Source organism: Mus pahari, chromosome 20, assembly GCF_900095145.1.
Source record: "Mus pahari chromosome 20, PAHARI_EIJ_v1.1, whole genome shotgun sequence".
Taxonomy (NCBI): Eukaryota; Metazoa; Chordata; class Mammalia; order Rodentia; family Muridae; genus Mus; species Mus pahari.
The window spans coordinates 45500365-45518408 of NC_034609.1; the positions used below are offsets into that span (position 1 = coordinate 45500365).

The following is an 18044-nucleotide window of genomic DNA, read 5'->3' on the forward strand; positions in this document are numbered from 1 at the left end:
CAAACCTCGTGCCTTTCCAGCAGGGAACTTTGATGGAACCCGAAGAGGCAAGGGTAAAAGGGAGGGACTTCCTGGGGAGCGTCTGCAGTGGTTAGTTAGCACTGTGCTTTGGGGATCCCAGGGGGACTTCCTAGAGGAGCGGTAGTGGAGCTCAGCAGAGAAAAGGAGGTTCAAGGGAAGTGAGCCGCGAGGAACAGGCGCCCACTAGGTTGGGAGGGTCGGGAGCTGGCATTGGGTGGGCGTGGCTTCTGTCCCAGGGAGCAGGTGCTGGGTGGGCGTGGCTTCCCAGCACTGCAGCCGCCTGCTCACCGCAGCAGCCCCGCCTGGCAGAGAGTTCCAAAGGCAGCCTCCTTGCCCACACAGCCACGCGGCCGTTTGTCTTGGCCTTGCTTCTGAGGCCGCTTCTGTTGTGGCAAGTCGGCCTGGCTTCCTCCTGCTGGAATGTGTGGGTTCCTTTTGAAATAATTTCAGATGGAAAAGAACAGCAGGACACAGCAACCTGGGTACAAACATAGGACAGCCATGTAGGCAGCAAACGAGCAGGGATTGGAGGGGTTCGTGCAATGTCCACAGCCTATGATGGCAAAGGCCTGGGCCAGCCCTAAGCTTCCTGGCTAGTCCTGTCAATCCTAGGATGAAGTGTCTCCCTGCCAGATACTGTCGGGTAGGCCCCGTTTCCTGGTGTGGAGTTAGAGTGTAGACTATCCAAGATACTGGTCAGTGTCACATGCTTCTGGGCTCCTTGGTCTGAGGGCCCTTGTTGGGGAAGGCTGAGACTGTAGGCTGGACTTCCCCAGCACCCAGAGGCCAGGATGCTGCACACACACTCACACTAGCAGACTCATCTTCAGAAATATCTCGGGAGCACAGACTGACGCAGTGTCCGCAGGCAGGTAGGTGGGGAGCAATAGACCACCACCACTCAGAACCATTTGTGGTGACTCAGAATCTGTGCTCACTGGGTTCAAACACACCACCGACTGAGGCCTGTGGCCTGGACATACAGTCTTCCAGCCACCAGGAGAGGTGACTTGTCCCAGACTGTCCAGTGAGAGCAGGCGCTAGCTCTGGCCAGACAGGTCCACCTTGGGCTTTCTGCTTGCTCTATCCCAGGCAGACCCTTCCTGCTCAGAGCCACCCTCCCCTCAGTCCTTGGGGTCCCAGGCAGGTCACACGGAACCCAGAGGCTTCCTTTTAGGCCAGGCTGTACTGTGAGGTGGGAGTTGAGCCCCTTGCCTGCTGGCAGCATCAGGGATTAAGAGGGAGGGGTCCAGAGTGATGCTTGACCCTGTACATACTTGGTAGAGCCTGAGGATGGAGACTGGCCCAAGGTCCTGCAGGAAGGAAGCCAGGGCTTTCAAAGTGGCTGTGGCAGGTGGGTGTGTCATGTGGGCTGTGGACAGCAAGAGACTTGGGAGACTGTTGCCACTGGTCAGTCAGTGCAAGCAGGAACCTGGAGCCCATCTCCAGACTTCAGTCAGGAAAGCCCAAGTGTGGCAACAGAAGCAAAGGCAGGTCTGCCCGGACCTGGGAGCCAGGTCCTGGTCGTGTGCCCTGTGTCTGTCTCTTCCAGTCCTAGGAGGCAGGCAGTTGTCTCCAAGTTTTTAAATTCATTCATATTCTCTGTCTCTGACTCTCTCTCTTTCTCTCTCTCTCTCCCCCTCCCTCTGTCTCTCTCCCTCGGTCTGTCCATCCACACATGCCCACACACATGTAGAGCTCAGAGGACAACTCAGAGGAGTTGGTTTGCTCTTTCTACCTTACGAATCCTAGGGATTGAACTCACATTGCCAGGCTTAGCAAAAAACCTCTTTACCCACTGAACCATCTCATTAGCCTGCCAAGTCCCCATTTTATAGATGACAAAGCTAGGACTCTGAGGCTCTGGCCCAAGTCACTAGGCTCCAGAGAGCTAAGGAAGATGTAGCACCCAGCCCCACTGTGCTCAAATGTTTCTCCCACCGTCTGCAAGCCATCCCTTTCCACAGGAGCCCTGGGCCTTGCCACCCTCTGCTCCTAGTTTGTGTCCCGGGGTGGCTCAGCCTGGGAAGGCAGGAAGGTGTTAAGAGGCCTGCCCAAGCAGTGCTGTCCCTGCCTCTGAGGCGCTCAGAGGGAGAGGAAGCACCTCCCTCTCTCCCCTCTATCGCACAGAATTAAATCCTTGATTAACCCTTATCTCCCCAGCAAGGCACTATCTCCGCCTTGGCGCCAAGCGTCCAGACACACGGTACAGATGATTGATTTCTGAAAGATATGGGCGCCTTTGCGATACTTCGTTTATTGTCTAAATATTTTTGCTAACATTCAGCGGGCTCTTATCGAGTTCGGCTGATGGGTCCCAGTTCTCCCCACAGCCTAAGGAAGAAGTCGCCTCCTGCCCCATGGCCCTATCACCGCCAGGCAGTTCCTCCTCTCCCCTTAGAGAAGGAGGGGGCACATGTAGATATGGGGCTTGTTTCCCTGGCTTCTCTTAGGCTGGGGGCTGCTCACTATGGGGACAAATCGGAAGGGAAATGCCCCCTAACACTCCCACCCACACCAGATATCCATGGTTAGTATCCAGGAAGGAAACTGAGTCACACAGTCCTGAGTGGAGTTGGTAATCCTACCTTTATCGCTTGCTATGGTTTGCATGTCTGTAAGTGGGCAGTTGAAAAGCCTCCTTAGGGTCACAGCTCACAGTGGATGATGATGAAGGGGAGACAAGGATGTTAAAGTGGGTAGATGGGTGAGTGGGTATGTGGATGGGTGGGTAGGTGAGTGAGTGGGTAGATGGGTGAGTGAGTGTATGGATAGGTGGGTGGGTGGGTATGGGATGTATACATGGTATACAGATGGATGGAAAGATGAATAGATGGATTTTAGGTGTGTGGATAAATGAATAGCAGATGGGATGATAGATAAATGAATACATGTGTATTCGTAAGTGGGCACATGTGTGGATAGGCAGGTGATCAGATAGAGAGTGGGGGTGAGTGGACAGATAGACACGTGACTAGATAGGTGGTGAGTGGGTGAATGGATGGGTGGAAGAGTCGATTAGCAGATGCAGAAATGTGGGCCCGGGGGATGCATAGGTAGATGTGAGTACACGGCCCTTCACCCCAGCCTGGCCTCGCTGGCCTGACTGCGGGCCTGGGGGATGCATAGGTGGCTGTGAGTACATGGCCCTCCACCCCAGCCTGGCCTCGCTGGCCTGACTGCTCAGCTTGCTCACTTTGGCCAGGAGCCACCATAGCATCAGTGAGGCCAGGAGAGGGTCTGTGACCGCTGAGCGGGGTGGCAGATGCATTAAGAGAAGATGCTAGAAAGGCTGAAGTGGGCCCAGACTGCATGATTTCAGTGTGGACTGGCCTTTAGGTGAATCCCTAATGGCCTGAGGTCCTCTCATGGGGATGGAGGAGGGAGCCTAGGCTTAGTCCAAACTCCCCTTGCTGGGACTTGGGGGGAGTGCTGGGGAAGTTTGGTTTCCATCCCCATCTCTGTGTAACAAGGGAGGGAGGGCACCTCCTCTCCAGGGCATGCAGCCCAGCTGTGCCCACTGCTGTTCTACCCAGATGTGAAATACAGCAGCCTTTGAGCCCTGCTTCGGTTTCCCATGGAAGCATTCCAAGCCCCACCTTAAAGAGACAGCAGCCCAGCCTGAGGAACCTCAGCTGGAAAGTGGCTGTCTGCTGTACCCCGACAGCAGGCATAGATGTGCCCCAAGTGCCACACCCTGTACACTCTGTCATGGCTGAAGACAGAGGTCACTATCCTAAGGGGCAGAGCAGGTCCTGTGCTCTGAGGCAGAGCTGCCTGAGGCGTCTGGTAGCCCCAGGACTCTTGGTCTTCATGTGGCTCCGTCTCCCCTCGTGTCTTCTCTTTTTTGTCATCTGTTATTGGGGCTACCCTGTTCCAGGTGATTTCATATTTTCATATGAAATATGCAAAGACCCTTTCTCTAAATAAGATCACTCTCACAATTCTGGTGACATCTGTGAAGCCACCATTCTGCCCAGTCCATAGACTGGGACAGTCAGGAGTGTCATTTGGCTCAGTCACCAGGCCCAGTCTAGGTTTGCTTGGCGTTGTGGGGACCTGAGCCCCCTTCTTCTCCATCTTCAGTTCCCCCGTCAGCCATGGGAGGAGCTTAGACAATACCCCAGGCTCCCTCCTCTCAGACTCCTCTGTCTGTTCCTGAGCCGCAGCAGCTCTGGCCTCAGAGCTGCCTGCAGCTACCATCTTTGGGCCCCAAAGCCACCCTGAGTAAAACGCTGCGGCCAGGGGGTAAGCAGCAGGGCCCACCCTACACAAAGGGATGCTGGCAGGGATGGCATGAGCCATGCGCCGCCCATGACTCTCCCAGCAGGTGACCTCTGCCCTCAGATGGCCAGCAGCACTCTGGCTCTCCTCCCAACACGAAATGCAGCTAACATGAGCCCAGGCCTGACTCTTGCTGGTCCCTTCAAAGGCCCTGGTCCTTCCCCTGTACTATTTACTGTGTCCCTAGCCCCTGGCACACAGCTGGCCTTCAGGGATTGAGGGGCGAGTGCATGGATGAGCAGTGACAGTGGGATGGGGCAGAGCTGCTCAGGCTTCTGTTCTAATCCTGTGTAAACTGTGTGTGTTCTCGGTGGGCCTCAACCCTACACCTCTGAGGTGGGTGATGGTCATCTGGGAAAAGAAAGGAGCCATAGGCTGCCTCACTGTGGAAGGCGGGTGGGTCCGCAGGAGAGAGGGCCTAATTGGAGTCACCCTGAAGCCCAGGCAGCAGTGTGGGATACCATTTCTGGAGTGAGCTGCCCACCTGAGAGGGCTCACCTTCCCTGAAAACGGCTTTATGAGCAGCAAGGTTTGGGAAGAGCTGCAGATAAAGTTGTCTCAGAGATGGTTTCTGATGGCTATCAGCGTCGGACACTGACCTCTTTGTTGGGGGAACAGGAGCAGGCTCAGATCCACAGGAGAATTTAAAGTAGCTGATGTCATACAGGGCTGGGGGGGAGGGGGCGTTGGAGCCAGTAGAGAGTGACAAATGATGGCTGGAGGGGCAGCAAGTGGGACAGATGCCAAGGCTCTTTTCTGACCTAGACACACCTGAACAGAGGAGCCCGGGCCAGGAGCTGAACTCCTCCTCCGAGGCCTTCCCGAGAGACCCAGACAGGGAGAAGAGTGACCACAAAGCCCTGTCCCAAGACCAACCTATCCTGATGCAGGGCAATGGCATCCCCCCGCCCCCGGAAACAGAAGGGACCTGCATGGAGGCCCAGGACCTCTGTTTTGGGGAAGCCAGGATCCCATGGCCCATTTCCCTGAGGACTTGATGTGATGATGGACAGCGGCCACTAGCTCCTTCCTAGCTCTGCCTCCCAAGGTTGCACCCCACGCCACAGTGCTGCAAGGGGGTGCAGTGTGGTGTTCCCTGCACTGGGACCTCCACAGAAAGAGTGGCTTGTGCAGCGTCAGCAAAGTGGCATGCGTGCGCGCGAGCTCGTGTTTTTATCATGCGGTGAACACGCTGCTCCAGAGAGCGATAAGCGTTAAACCGACTGTGAGGCTGTCAGTCTCAGTTTGAGGGTTTAGAAATATTGGGACGGATAATTAGATTTCATATCGTTACCACAGCACCCATCAGAGAATCAGGCAGATTAATTTTCTCACCCTCCTCCGCTCATTAATATTCATTAGAGTAGTGGAAGGCTGAGGCAGGGAGGGCTGGACCCAGCCACCTCACTGACAGCCATCTGCTGGGGCCAGGAACAGCTAGGCTGTAAGAGTCAGAGGCCCCCAGTGTGGCTGGCCACACCCGTCTGCTGCATTACCCTCCCAGTTACTCTGTGCTAGCCAACTGTGACCTTGAAAGCTCATCTACCCCCTGCATCCCTGGGAGCCACCCGCCGGTCCAGGATGCAAGGCTCATACCTGGGTCCAGAGATGCCTTCCTATTCATGTTACCCTTCAAGCAGAGCATAAGTAAGCAGTTGTGGCCAGTGCACACAGCCCCAGGGGCTTCCTGTGTCCTCACATTCATCTGTGTCCAGGCCAGAAAGGGCCACACCCTCCCTAGCCCCCAGCCCTCCACCACTGCCTCCCCCTATCATGACAAAAAACTTTGTCATGTGGGCCTCACCCTGCTGGTGTACAGGAAACTGAAGCCAGAGGTGCAGGTGTCACCTGCTGGGACTCCAGGGCTCCCCTTCAGAGCCAGCTTATCTCCACTCGCTGCTTCATGGCAAGCCACGTGGCAGCAGGCAGGTGACGTGGAAGCCACCGGGCTGGCCTGTCATGACCTCGTGGGCCATGGTCACTGGGAGTTCCCAGCTAGTAGCCTTATCTTGGTGGCTCTGTATATGCCATGTGAATGGGCTCTGTGAAGAGTTGGGTCACAGGGGAAAGGTCAGACCTGAACTAGACTCTGACGTTTGGCCCCAGAGCCTATGTGGGCATCACATACAAGGAGACCCAGGAGTGCCAAGCACTGTCCTGGCAGGGCCCCTTACAATCAGCAGCCTGTTGCTCATCGTCCCTACCCAGTGAGCCCATTGCCATGACCACCACCGTGGTTCTTAGGAGCCTGGTAGTGAGCAGGGGCTCTAAGCCTTGGGTTAAGAGTTCCTGGGACGCAGGTTTCTGAGTGAAGGGCATTTATTTGAATCAAACAGCGAGTGGCCGACAGAGTAACACATGGGCCTGCTCTGCTTTCACAGAGCCCGAATGGCTTAGTCCAGGAACTAAGCAAGCTCAGCCCCACAGGGAGATGCCCGGTGGCAGCAGCCAGCCACCCCACTCTTCAAGGACAGACAGGACTGGGCCTCTGCTATCCCTGCCGCCACTGGCTGTGTCTCATCCTCCACGGGACACCAAATCCCAGCCCGGCCTCCCAGCCCGGCTGCACAGACATGGCCACGTACGCTTCCTCTGCTGCTGGGCTGAGAGCCAGGGGGCAGGGGGCAGGAAGCAAGCAGCTTTGGTAGCCCTGGGGGGCTGAGCCCAGAGCTCTTCCCTTCCAGGTTCAGACGGAGCTGCAGAGGAAGTATGCGGCACATACTTAGGCTGGGACTTCTACCCCCAGCCCCCGACCCTTTACTCTGCCTCAGCTTCCTGGCCCATGTGATGGTGAAGAGGGCATAGAGCCTCAGCTGCCCACTACCCCTCACTCCTCAGCAACACAGCTGTCTCGGGTTAGGGTGGCCAATTCCAGAGAAAGGACAGTGCTTTCAATGAATGGACAGGGGTGAGAGTTCCACCCTGCACCAGAGAGGAAGCTCTACTGTACAGAGACTCTGTCTCCGTCCCTCTCCCTCCCTCCCTCTCCCCCCACCCCCCAGTTCCCTGCAGGCATCCAGCAGTTGTGTGGTACGAGCCATACCCTTGGCGCCAGCAGCTCTGCTGTCTCGGGAAGAGAACACACATCTGCAGGCTCTAGATTCAGTGCTTGACCGCTCTGGACCTTTGTTCCCAACGGAGACTACTGCCTAGCCTGGGAACACACAGCTCCCTGCCATGCCTCCTGTTATCATAGTGTTTGAACTACACAGGTCCTACCGCTACGAGCTGCCAGGCTGCCGACCACCACCACACAAGAGCAGAGCCCCCCACTCGGCATCCTATCTATGCCAATCCTTTCCTGTCTCTGCTCTTCCTTAGGGCCCAGCTGTGACCCTGATGGTGGATGAGAGCTGCTGGCTAAGGATGCTGCCCCAGGCCCTAACTGAAGAAGAAGCCAACTCGGAGATCTACAGGAAGGGTCTGTGTCTCATGCCTGCCTCCCTCCCCTCTAAGGTCTTTCAGAAGGCAGGGTCTCTTGGCTCTGTCTGGTCCAGCTCTTAAAGGGACACCAGCTTGCCTGGGTGACAGTATCAATCAAGTGCCTGAGAGAGCACCCTGGGCCCCATCTGAGAGGATGATGGACAACCTTTGGAGCTGCAGACCCAGGCAAATATATCCACTGCACACAAGGGCTAGAGGGGCCACCCTGGGCCCTCTACAGCTACCAAGAACTCTGCTTCTCCACGTGGGCTTAGGGGGAGACTGAGCAAGGAGAGCTTCCGGGGGCCACTGAGGGCAGCACCCTGAGGTCCAACCTGGGTTCTGCTGGCCCGACTCTGTTCAGTCCCTGGCCCTCCCCGTTGCTGCTCCATGGAGAAAATGGGGAAGAGGCTGTGGCCAACTCATTTCATTCTACTTAACTCCCCCTGTCCAACCTTCTAAGAATCAGGGGTGCAAAGGGGGTCTGCCCTCAGCTCATCCTTGAAGTCCTCGACCCTCAGCAGAAGCAGATCGCCGTCCCGAAGCACCAGAGGTGTCGAGAGTTGAGGTCAGGTCTGTGGGACCTTTGCCAGTGCTCTCTGCAGAGCACAGGGGCCATGTTCCCTACCCTCCCGACGGGTGCTCTAGGACCAGAGCAGCCAGAAGGCAGTTGTACTAGGAAGGAACATGCCCCGACAACCAGATTGGATGTTGGCAAGCCATCAGCCATGTGCTTGCCCCACCAGGACTGACCTGCCCAAGTGTGCCGTCCACAGAAGACAGAGGCCCTTATAGGGCTGATACTGATAAACGTGGCCCAGTCTGAGTGGGGCCTGCAGACAGGGTCACGGTGACCACAGGAACCCTGTGGCCACGGCCGCGTGGTTTTCCCGTATCGCTTGCACCATAGTGGGACTTACACAGGCTCTCCCCTGCAGCCCAGCTCCTGCCACCACCTTAAGACACACATACTCCCCTTTCTTTTCCCACCTTCTGCTGGGAGTGGCCACTGGCTTGAGACTGAGGCCAGAAGTGTCCCTTACCCACAGCTCACAGGGTTCCAAGCCAAGAGGCAGAACTGCTGGCCCAGGACACCTGGGTTTTGTTGATTGAGGCTGCCCTCTACAGGTTACTATGGGAACAGCACCCGGCCCATTCCCAACAGGTTGAAGACCTGCCTGCTCTGGAGCCCAATGCGTTAGGACACCCCTCCACCCCAGCCAAGTGACAGTGATTACATACAACCCCTCAAGTAACCCTGCCAGCCCCATGGCTACCCTTTTACTGGAGATGGAAACTCCCCCAAATCCTTGCCTCAGACACAGGGTAGCACACCACAAATCCAGCCAACCAGGAATGTGAGCCTGAATGCAGCCACCTCCTGCCTTTTGCCTGGCCTCAGCCATCCCTGGCCATACAGTGGGGCCCCAGGGTGGGAGACAAAGGAAGGACCCCCATTAAAGGCCCAGAATCACTGAACCCAGCATCACAAGTGCCTGTACCCTACAGATGACGCCCTCTGGTGCAGGGTTACCAAAGTGGTGCCTTCTGGTGGACTGCTACATGTGCTCCTTGTCACCGAGCCCCACGGTACTCCCAGACACCCTGTGCAGGAACCAGTAGAACCTGGAGGCTCGGCCCCAGTGCACACCGACATCCAGCTGCTGCCCCAGCAGGCTGGCATGGCGTCCATCCTTGCTACCGCCGTCATCAACAGTAAGTATGTGACTCCCCGGGCAGACTTTGGGTGACACTCAGGGCAGGTCCTGGGGTGGGGTATCAGCATGCAAAAGGTCCAGTTTCCACACACACATGGGGGGGGGAGGGAGAGAGGAAGGGGCAGGGGATGAATTATGTTCCAGTAAGACACTGAACTGAAGGACAGTACCCAGCTGATGCAGGGTGACCTGACTGCTAGAGTGCACATGGCCTGCTACCATAGGAAGGGCTCAGCCCCCAAGGGACCTAGTGCGGGCCCCCTGAGAAACATACAGTAGAAAGAGGTGGTGGTGGCAGGCATGGGTATAATATATATGCCTGAAGGCAGCAGTAGGAGCTGGATCCTCATGTCCCCTGTGCAGGGACAGGAGAATCCCCAGAGCCTGGGTGGGTCCTACAACGAGACCGGGCCTTCAGGGACACAGTGAAAGGGGAACTAAGCCACCAAAAGCCAGTACCTCAGCCTGGAGCTGTCAAGGCCAGGCCCTTCCTCATCCAGTCTGTACCTCTTCCTCATCCACTCGTACCCTGCAGAGGATGTCTTCCCCTGCAAAGACTGCGGGATCTGGTACCGCAGTGAACGGAACCTGCAAGCCCACCTGCTCTACTACTGTGCCAGCCGCCAGCGTGCAGGCTCTCCTGTCTCGGCGACGGAAGAGAAACCCAAGGAGACCTACCCCAATGAGCGCATCTGCCCCTTCCCGCAGTGCCGAAAGAGCTGCCCCAGCGCCAGCTCGCTGGAGATCCACATGCGCAGCCACAGTGGTGAGTGTGCACTAGACTGGTGGCCAGGAAAGCTTGCTCTGCCACCATGTGCCATGCATTTCCCCATCCCTCCCACAGCCTAGCACAAGGCTTACCTGTGGCAATATGCACACTTAATAAAAGGCTGGGTGTGTGCTTGACCCTGGGCAGCATGTGGCTGATGTGAACTAAAAGGGCCAGGTCCGTGTTCCTTCCTTGTCACTGGGATCCATCTTCCTGTTCCAGGAGAGCGCCCTTTCGTGTGCCTCATCTGCCTGTCGGCCTTCACCACCAAGGCCAACTGTGAACGCCATCTCAAGGTGCACACGGACACACTCAGCGGTAGGTGGGCTGGAAGGGGCCGGGATGGGGTCTCTGGGGCTATACCTCAGCCCCAGGGACCTGACCACAACAGTGTGGCCTACAGGCATCTGTCACAACTGTGGCTTCATATCCACCACAAGGGACATCCTCTACAGTCACCTGGTGACAAACCACATGGTGTGCCAGCCAGGCTCCAAGGGTGAGATCTACTCACCAGGGGCTGGACACCCAGCCGCCAAACTTCCTCCAGGTAAGCGGCCATACGGGGGCCTCACTGGCCCTCGGATAGGTGGGAGGGTAGGGGACTTGTCCATAGCCAACACATGGTGTCCTTGTCAACCCTTGTCCTCAATCCCCTCTGCCTACCATCCCACATCCTACCTAGGGCCTGCCCTGAGCCTGACATGCAGCCCTGTGTTCTTGTAGACAGCCTGGCAGGCTTCCAACAGCACTCGCTGATGCACAGCCCCCTGGTTCCCGCTGACAAGGCACCCACCCCATCCCCAGGACTGGACAGTAAGACCCTGGCCGAAGTCACCAACGGAGAGACCAGAGTGCCCCCCCAAAATGGGGGCAGCAGTGAGTCCCCTGCAGCCCCCAGGACCATCAAGGTGGAGGCTGCGGAGGAACCTGAAGCCGCCCGTGCCTCAGGTCCGGGAGAGCCAGGTCCCCAGGCTCCGTCTCGGACACCTTCACCACACAGCCCCAATCCAGTCAGGGTGAAGACAGAACTGTCCAGCCCCACGCCTGGCTCTAGCCCGAGGCCGGGAGAGCTAACAATGGCCGGGACGCTCTTTCTGCCACAATATGTGCTCGGTCCCGACGCGGGCACAACCACCGTCCCTACAGCGCCACAGGCCTCGGAGATCCTGGCCAAGATGTCCGAGTTGGTGCACAACCGGCTACAGCAGGGCGCAGGGAGCTCCGGCGCGGCGGGAACACCCACTGGCCTCTTCCCGGGGACTAAGGGCGCCACATGCTTTGAGTGCGAGATCACCTTTAACAACATCAACAACTTCTATGTGCACAAGCGCCTCTACTGCTCCGGCCGCCGCGCGCCCGAGGACCCGCCCGCTGTGCGCAGACCCAAATCGGCCACCGGCCCGGCCCGCGCGCCCGCAGGTGCCGCCGCAGAGCCAGACCCGTCACGCACGTCGCCGGGCCCGGAGACACGAGAGGAAGAGGCGAGTGGCGCGACCACTCCGGAGGCCGAGGCCGCGGGCCGGGGCAGCGAGGGCAGCCAGAGCCCAGGCAGCTCCGTCGATGACGCAGAGGACGATCCGAGCCGCACGCTGTGCGAGGCCTGCAACATCCGGTTTAGCCGCCACGAAACCTACACTGTGCACAAACGCTACTACTGCGCCTCGCGCCACGACCCGCCACCGCGCCGGCCACCCGCACCCACGCCGGCACCCGGACCCGCGGCTCCCGCGCTGACAGCGCCGCCTGTGCGCACGCGCCGGCGTCGCAAGCTGTACGAGCTGCCCGCAGCCGGCGCCCCGCCCCCAGCCGCAGGCCCCGCCCCCGTGCCAGTTGTACCCTCCCCCACTGCGGAGCTGCCCTCTTCTCCGAGACCAGGGAGCGCCAGCGCCGGCCCCGCCCCTGCGCCCTCTCCGAGCCCGGTCCCCGACGGCCCCATAGACCTGAGCAAGCGGCCGCGTCGCCAGAGCCCAGATGCACCTACTGCTCTGCCCGCGCTGGCCGACTACCACGAGTGTACCGCATGTCGCGTAAGCTTCCACAGCCTCGAAGCTTACCTGGCTCACAAGAAGTACTCGTGCCCCGCCGCGCCTTTGCGCACCACTGCCCTCTGCCCCTACTGCCCACCCAACGGGCGCGTTCGTGGCGACCTAGTCGAGCATTTGCGCCAGGCACACGGCCTGCAGGTGGCCAAGCCAGCGGCCAGCCCTGGCGCCGAGCCCCGCACACCTGCGGAGCGTGCTCTGCGCGACAGCCCGGACGGCCGCGCACCACGCTCTCCTTCCCCTGCTCCTGAGAACACGCCTTCTGACCCAGCAGATCAAGGCGCTCGGACATCCAGCAAGGGCCCACCAGCTCCTGCGTCGGGTGGTGGTGGCGGCCACCGCTACTGCCGCCTGTGCAACATCAGGTTCAGCAGCCTGTCCACTTTCATCGCGCACAAGAAGTATTACTGCTCTTCTCACGCCGCCGAGCACGTAAAGTGAGCCCGTAGGGCCGCACCACCGGGACCCTTGACACTTAATAAAGACATTCGGAGTGATAAATTCGCTGGCGGCCCTGCCTGTTTCTTAGATCTAGTGGGCCTCATCCCATACCCCAGTTTGTGCAGACCTGCAAAGGACACCCCACCGTTTCCTCCAGGACCTAGCCCACTCCAGGGGCTCAACCGCCCCTGCAGAGCTCTTTCCCTCTGCCTCTAGCTCACCTGCTGCCCTGCACTAGGGAGAATGAAACCTTGTTCTTGCTGGGTCTTCAAGGAAGGGGATCAAGTCCCAAAGTGCCGCTCCGTCGCAACAGGGGTGGGTACTTATGACTACAGGGTTGGGCCTGGGTCTACCACCTGTAGTCCGTTGCTGGCCCGCTGGAGGCCACGTCTGGCAGAACCCAACCAACAGCAGTCTAGCCACTGCTCTGGCCTCTCTGCTCAGTCCCCTGAAAAAGTGTAAACATGTGTGTTCTCCAACTCTGTAAGTCTTAACCAGCAGCTGTGGAGGCTGAAAACACCCCCAAGGACCTGGGCCCTGCCGGCCAGTCCACCTCTCCTGCAGCCTTCTGAGGTGGCCTGCTGATGGGCCTGGGTTTACACAAGAATAAACGTCCCGAGAGTCCATTCACAGGCCCTGCCCAGTTTACCAAAGGGGTTCAGTAAAAGCCACACCTTACTAGTAGGAGTTGCCACGAGTCCCCAGGTCAACTGGATCTCAGGGGACTTGTATAGCAAAGGACCCAGAGAAGTCAGGCAGCCTCTCTCAGTCTTGGGCCCTCTCTTCACAAAAGCCAGCCGGACGGGAATCCATAGACACCACAGCCCCTCTCTGCCCTGTCTGTGAATTTCCTTGAGGGGCTCTGGTCTCCATTCAAAGCCTGGTAGAAGGCAAATGCCTCCGAGTCTGCACACTGCCCTCTAGCAGTTGAAACAGTTTTACTGTGTGCACCTTACATTGTTTGAAGGTGATAAGGCCATCAGGGAAGCGGGCTGGTGGGTAACAGAATGAGAGAAGGCCCAAGGTGACCCCCCCCAGCCTCCCCCTTCACCCCATTTCATATACAGTTGCAGAATTATACTACAGGCTCACCATGACCTGCCTCAGTTTCCATGCCTGTAAAATAGGATTGAGAACTCAAGAGAGGGACCCTGTGAGTGTCACCCAGGCTGAGCTGCAGGTCAGGCCCCTGGTACCAGGCAGTCCCTCCTGCTGGCCACACCTTGGGCAGGAAGTGTTCCCAGGCCTTGGGCAGGCCTGTGAGGTTCACGTGGCCCCTGCGGTGGGATGCTGGATCTGCCCTTTCCCACACTGTCTACGGCCAGGAGACAACAGCTCAGATCTGAGCACGTGCTCAGTCTGACACACCTACGCTTAGAACTCACTCCTCCCTGGCAGGCTTCCATCGATGTCGGAAATCCCTGTGCACCCTCAAGTTCATGACCCGTTCTTCTTCCCCCAAATCCCCTTGGCCCAAGGGGTTCCCAGCACCTGCCCTCTGACCTCTGTCCCTCACATCTGTGGCCACCATAGCAAGACAGCCAAGTGACACTTCCCTGGGTGTCTGTCCCCTGCTCCCAGGATGGCTGTACTCTACATGAGAGACCCATCTCAGCCTCCCTTCTAAAGATGTGCAGGGGCTGTGGGCACAGGGACACCCCTGAGTTTGTCACAGGTCTGGCCATGCCTTTTCACTCTGCCTCTTGACTTCTTGCTGAAGGGTGTTACCCCAACATTTCCCTAGGGCATTCCACCCCCACATATGAACCCTCTGCCCCTCCCACTATAGTGACAAAGGCACCAGCCCCAGCTGCTGCACTTTTTGTAGCTGTAACTCATGACTGGCCTACATCTCATACCCGCAGTCTGGAACATCCCTCCCGGTCTCCTCTTAAGGGCCCCATCCACACCTCCCCAGAATGCCGTGCATCCTTCCACCTTCCTGATGCTCATGCCATGGCCTGGCCTCTGGCCTCAGTCACTCCATAAACCCCTTCCTCCACCTTGGCAGAGCAGTCTGCCCTCCCTTGCCTCTACCATGCAGGAGGGAAGAGGGTCTTTCTCTGGTCCCACTGTCAGAAGCCCAACCCTGCTTAGTCTGCCCTGTTCCTTAGCTACAGGGCTCTACAGATCACCAGCTCTTGCCCTAACCCTCCTGTCCCTTACTGTATGGCCTGCAGTTGGTCCCCAGTCACAGACCCCAAGGTCACTATGAGCCTCTGCCTGTGTCTCCCCACCTCCAAAGTAAACCACCCATGTCAGCTCCTTGTGTGCAGCCAACACCATACCACTGCTTCGATCACCACCGAGTGCCCAGGAGCCTGCTTGCTAAGCCACTTTGGCCTCCTTCAGCCCTGCCTGGCACATTCCTCCCTTCAGGATAGCCTCAGATCACCATGGTCTGCCTCCTCCCCCAGTGCCCTGCAGGCAGGACACCCTCCATCCCTCCCTCTGGTCCCCTTCCCAACTCTCCACTCCGCTGTAGGCTGCTGCTGCCACTGAGGCTTGATGGAACCCCTCTGCCCTTGCGCCACCTCACGATGCTTGGTCCATGAGCATCCATGAGAACAGGGAACAGCGCTGCCCCCGGCCGCTCACCTCTGCCGGGTGTACATCTTCCCCATGCACTGGGATTGGTCCATGCGTAGGGACATCAAGGCTCAGTGGTGCTGAGCCCCTGCCAGAGCACCTTGGTACAGCTGGGCTTTAGCTGAGTTGGCTGGGTTGCCCCCTACCCTGGAGATCTTAAGCATGTCCTCCCCAGGTCCTGCATAGGGCTCAGCTCTGTCTACATCCACCCAGCTGACCAGGGAACAGTTGGAATGGGGCCCCATGCTTCAGGCAATGATTCCCCTCTGAAGATTCCATATACATGTCTGATTGGGGCAGTATATACCATCCATTGGGTCTCCTGGGGACCCCCATTTAGACCCTTCTTACCCATGCAGATCATCACCCCACTCACCCCACCCACCGAATCCTGCTCTTGATTTCAACACTAGTGGAGACTAGTGGACAGTAGAGGGCAGTATGGCTCACAGAAGCACCTGGTGGGCCTGCCACCATGCTTAGCTAGGGTGGCCTGCCCACCACCAAGGGTACAACCCCTGAGGAAGAGAAAGGAATCATGAGAACCCCAAGTGCACCGATACTGGTGTCTCCCAGACTTCTGGAGAAGCCCTGCAGGCCTGAGAAGGAAGCCGGAAGCCGAGTGTCTGGGCTGGAGGCAGAGGTGGGCAGATCCTCAGAGCATGCCTCAGTGTCACCTGCCTCAGCAGCATTACCTGCTGAGCACAGGTGCCAAGGGGCTTCTAGGCACTGGGATTTAACACTCCTGATGCATGATTCTGTCTCCTAAAGCTTTAACGTCTGCACCCCTCCATGACAGGAACCTCAACATCACCAGAGTGAGCCACACTGTGAAGTTCTTGTCCTCAGTCTGAACTGCTTTGACTATAAGCTACATGCTTTTGTTAGTGCTGCTGCTGCTGGTGGTGGTGTTTTGAGAGGAGGCAGAGTTTTGTTCTGTAGCTCAGGCTGACCTAGAACTCACGACCCCCACACCCCAGCCTCCTGAGAACTGGCATTACCCCCTCGAGGCTTTATTGCTGTTTTAGCATCTAGGTTTCCATGGCAGCATCTACCTGCCTTCCCTGAGGGCCCAGCCCTGTCTCAGCCTGGGCCCCGGTGGTCCTTGGGCACCCTTGTCCTTCCAGAGTGTGACTCCCACTCTGGAGACACTCTTCTATTCTTGGGACTATGAGGACACACAGGTCCTGTGACCTCTTGCTCCCATAAGAAAGATGTCCCCACCCTGCCCCCTATAGACAGATTGTCTGAATGTCACTCCAACTCTGCCACCTTTTAATGTCATGCAGAGCTTTGCAGGGATGCACTTGTATCATGTCTGTTCTCTCTCTGCCATTTATCTTGCTTCCCTGGTCTCCCACATCTCCTCTTCTACACCTGTCAAGTTCTCCGGCTGGCTCAGGAGCAAAGCACCCACACTGAGTTTTCTTCTCTGCCTGTTCTGAGTATTTAATTTTACTACACTCCTTCAACCCCTGCAGACTTTTGTGCCTGCACCCTGGATGCCAGAGGCCCTCTGTCCCTGCTGTCGTGTGAGCTCCTGTGGAAGGTTCCTGTGGCTATTTAAACAGAAGCCCCAGGCTAGTGGTTCAAATAGTACATGTGAATTCTATCATAGTCACAATGTACAGGAACCCAATACTGTCACAGTGAGCTGAAGGAAAAGGGTCAGTAGAGCAATTCCTGCCAAAGACTCCAAGGAGAAGTCTCTCCTTGATTTCTATAGCCTCTAGAATAGCAGTTCTGCATCCTGTGGTTTGACCCTTTCACTAGTCCCTAAGGCCATCAGAAAACACAGCTATTTACATGACAATTCATAACAGTAGCAGAATTAGTTACAAAGTAGCAACAGAAATAATTTTTTGTTTGGGGGTCACCATGACACGAAAAACTGTGGTGTTTTATTCTCCTGCTGTCACTTTGTCTCTGAGGCTCCCTAGGCCTACACTGGAAGTGTTTAGCCTCCACACAATCTTATCTAGGCCTAGAGTGTTTTCAGCCTCGGAGACCTGCTGCTGAATAAGCTCACCCTTCTAGTTCTTTCTGGGTTCTGGCTGGCTGATTCAACTCAGCTGTTCTGCTCAGAACTCTTTTTCCAAGCTGACTGACTCAGTCTGGCCTCTCACGGAGTCTCCTGAATTGTTCTGCTTGAGCTCATGCTAACTTCAGCAACCTGTTCAAATCTTCAGGCTCCTCCTGGCGTCACTGATGTCTAGCTTGTTCTCTTTCTGCAACCTGTCTCCCTAGAACTGTCTCAGTAAACCTGCCTCTTCTCCTGACTGCCCCGTAGGTAGCTTCCCTTTCCTGTCTCTTCTCGTGAGTTGGGCAGAGCCTATTCTGTCAGGTCTTCCTCTGATTCATCACTTTTTCTGCCACTCAATTAGACATCACTTTCAAACATGAGTGCTTCCTTCTACAACCTAACTTTACCTTCACTGTTTGGGATTAAAGGTGGGTGCTAAGGGTGTGTCTGTCTTCCTGTCAGAGAGATTAAAGGTGAGTGCTAAGGGATGAGCCACACCACAACTAGAAACAGGATTTTTCAGTAAATATATAATTTGGGGGGGGGGGTTCACAGTGTGATGAAATATCCTGCAATATCGCAGTATTAGGAAGGTTGAGAACCACTACCCTACAAATTTCTACATTCCTTAGCTAGTGGCTCCTCCCTCTTCAGAGCCAAGACTCTACTCTCTCTCCTGTTCCCCCTACTGATAAGAGCTTTGTCACCTCACTTACCCGAGAGTCTGGGAC

General features: G+C 57.0%; 1 protein-coding gene across 3 annotated transcripts in view; it reads left to right on the forward strand.

Moving 5' to 3' along the window:
• Nucleotides 1-13320, forward strand: part of Zfpm1 (zinc finger protein, FOG family member 1) — a 55935-nt gene extending 42615 nt beyond the window's left edge. For all 3 annotated transcript variants that reach the window (XM_029532569.1, XM_021220233.2, XM_029532568.1), the window contains exons 5-10: nt 7627-7726; nt 9238-9444; nt 9982-10212; nt 10438-10533; nt 10619-10765; nt 10942-13320. In XM_029532569.1, the coding sequence (XP_029388429.1) occupies nt 7627-7726; nt 9238-9444; nt 9982-10212; nt 10438-10533; nt 10619-10765; nt 10942-12701 (2541 nt within the window). In that variant the 3' untranslated portion in view covers nt 12702-13320. The remainder of the gene's footprint in view (nt 1-7626; nt 7727-9237; nt 9445-9981; nt 10213-10437; nt 10534-10618; nt 10766-10941) is intronic.
• The last annotated feature ends 4724 nt before the right edge of the window (nt 13321-18044 follow it).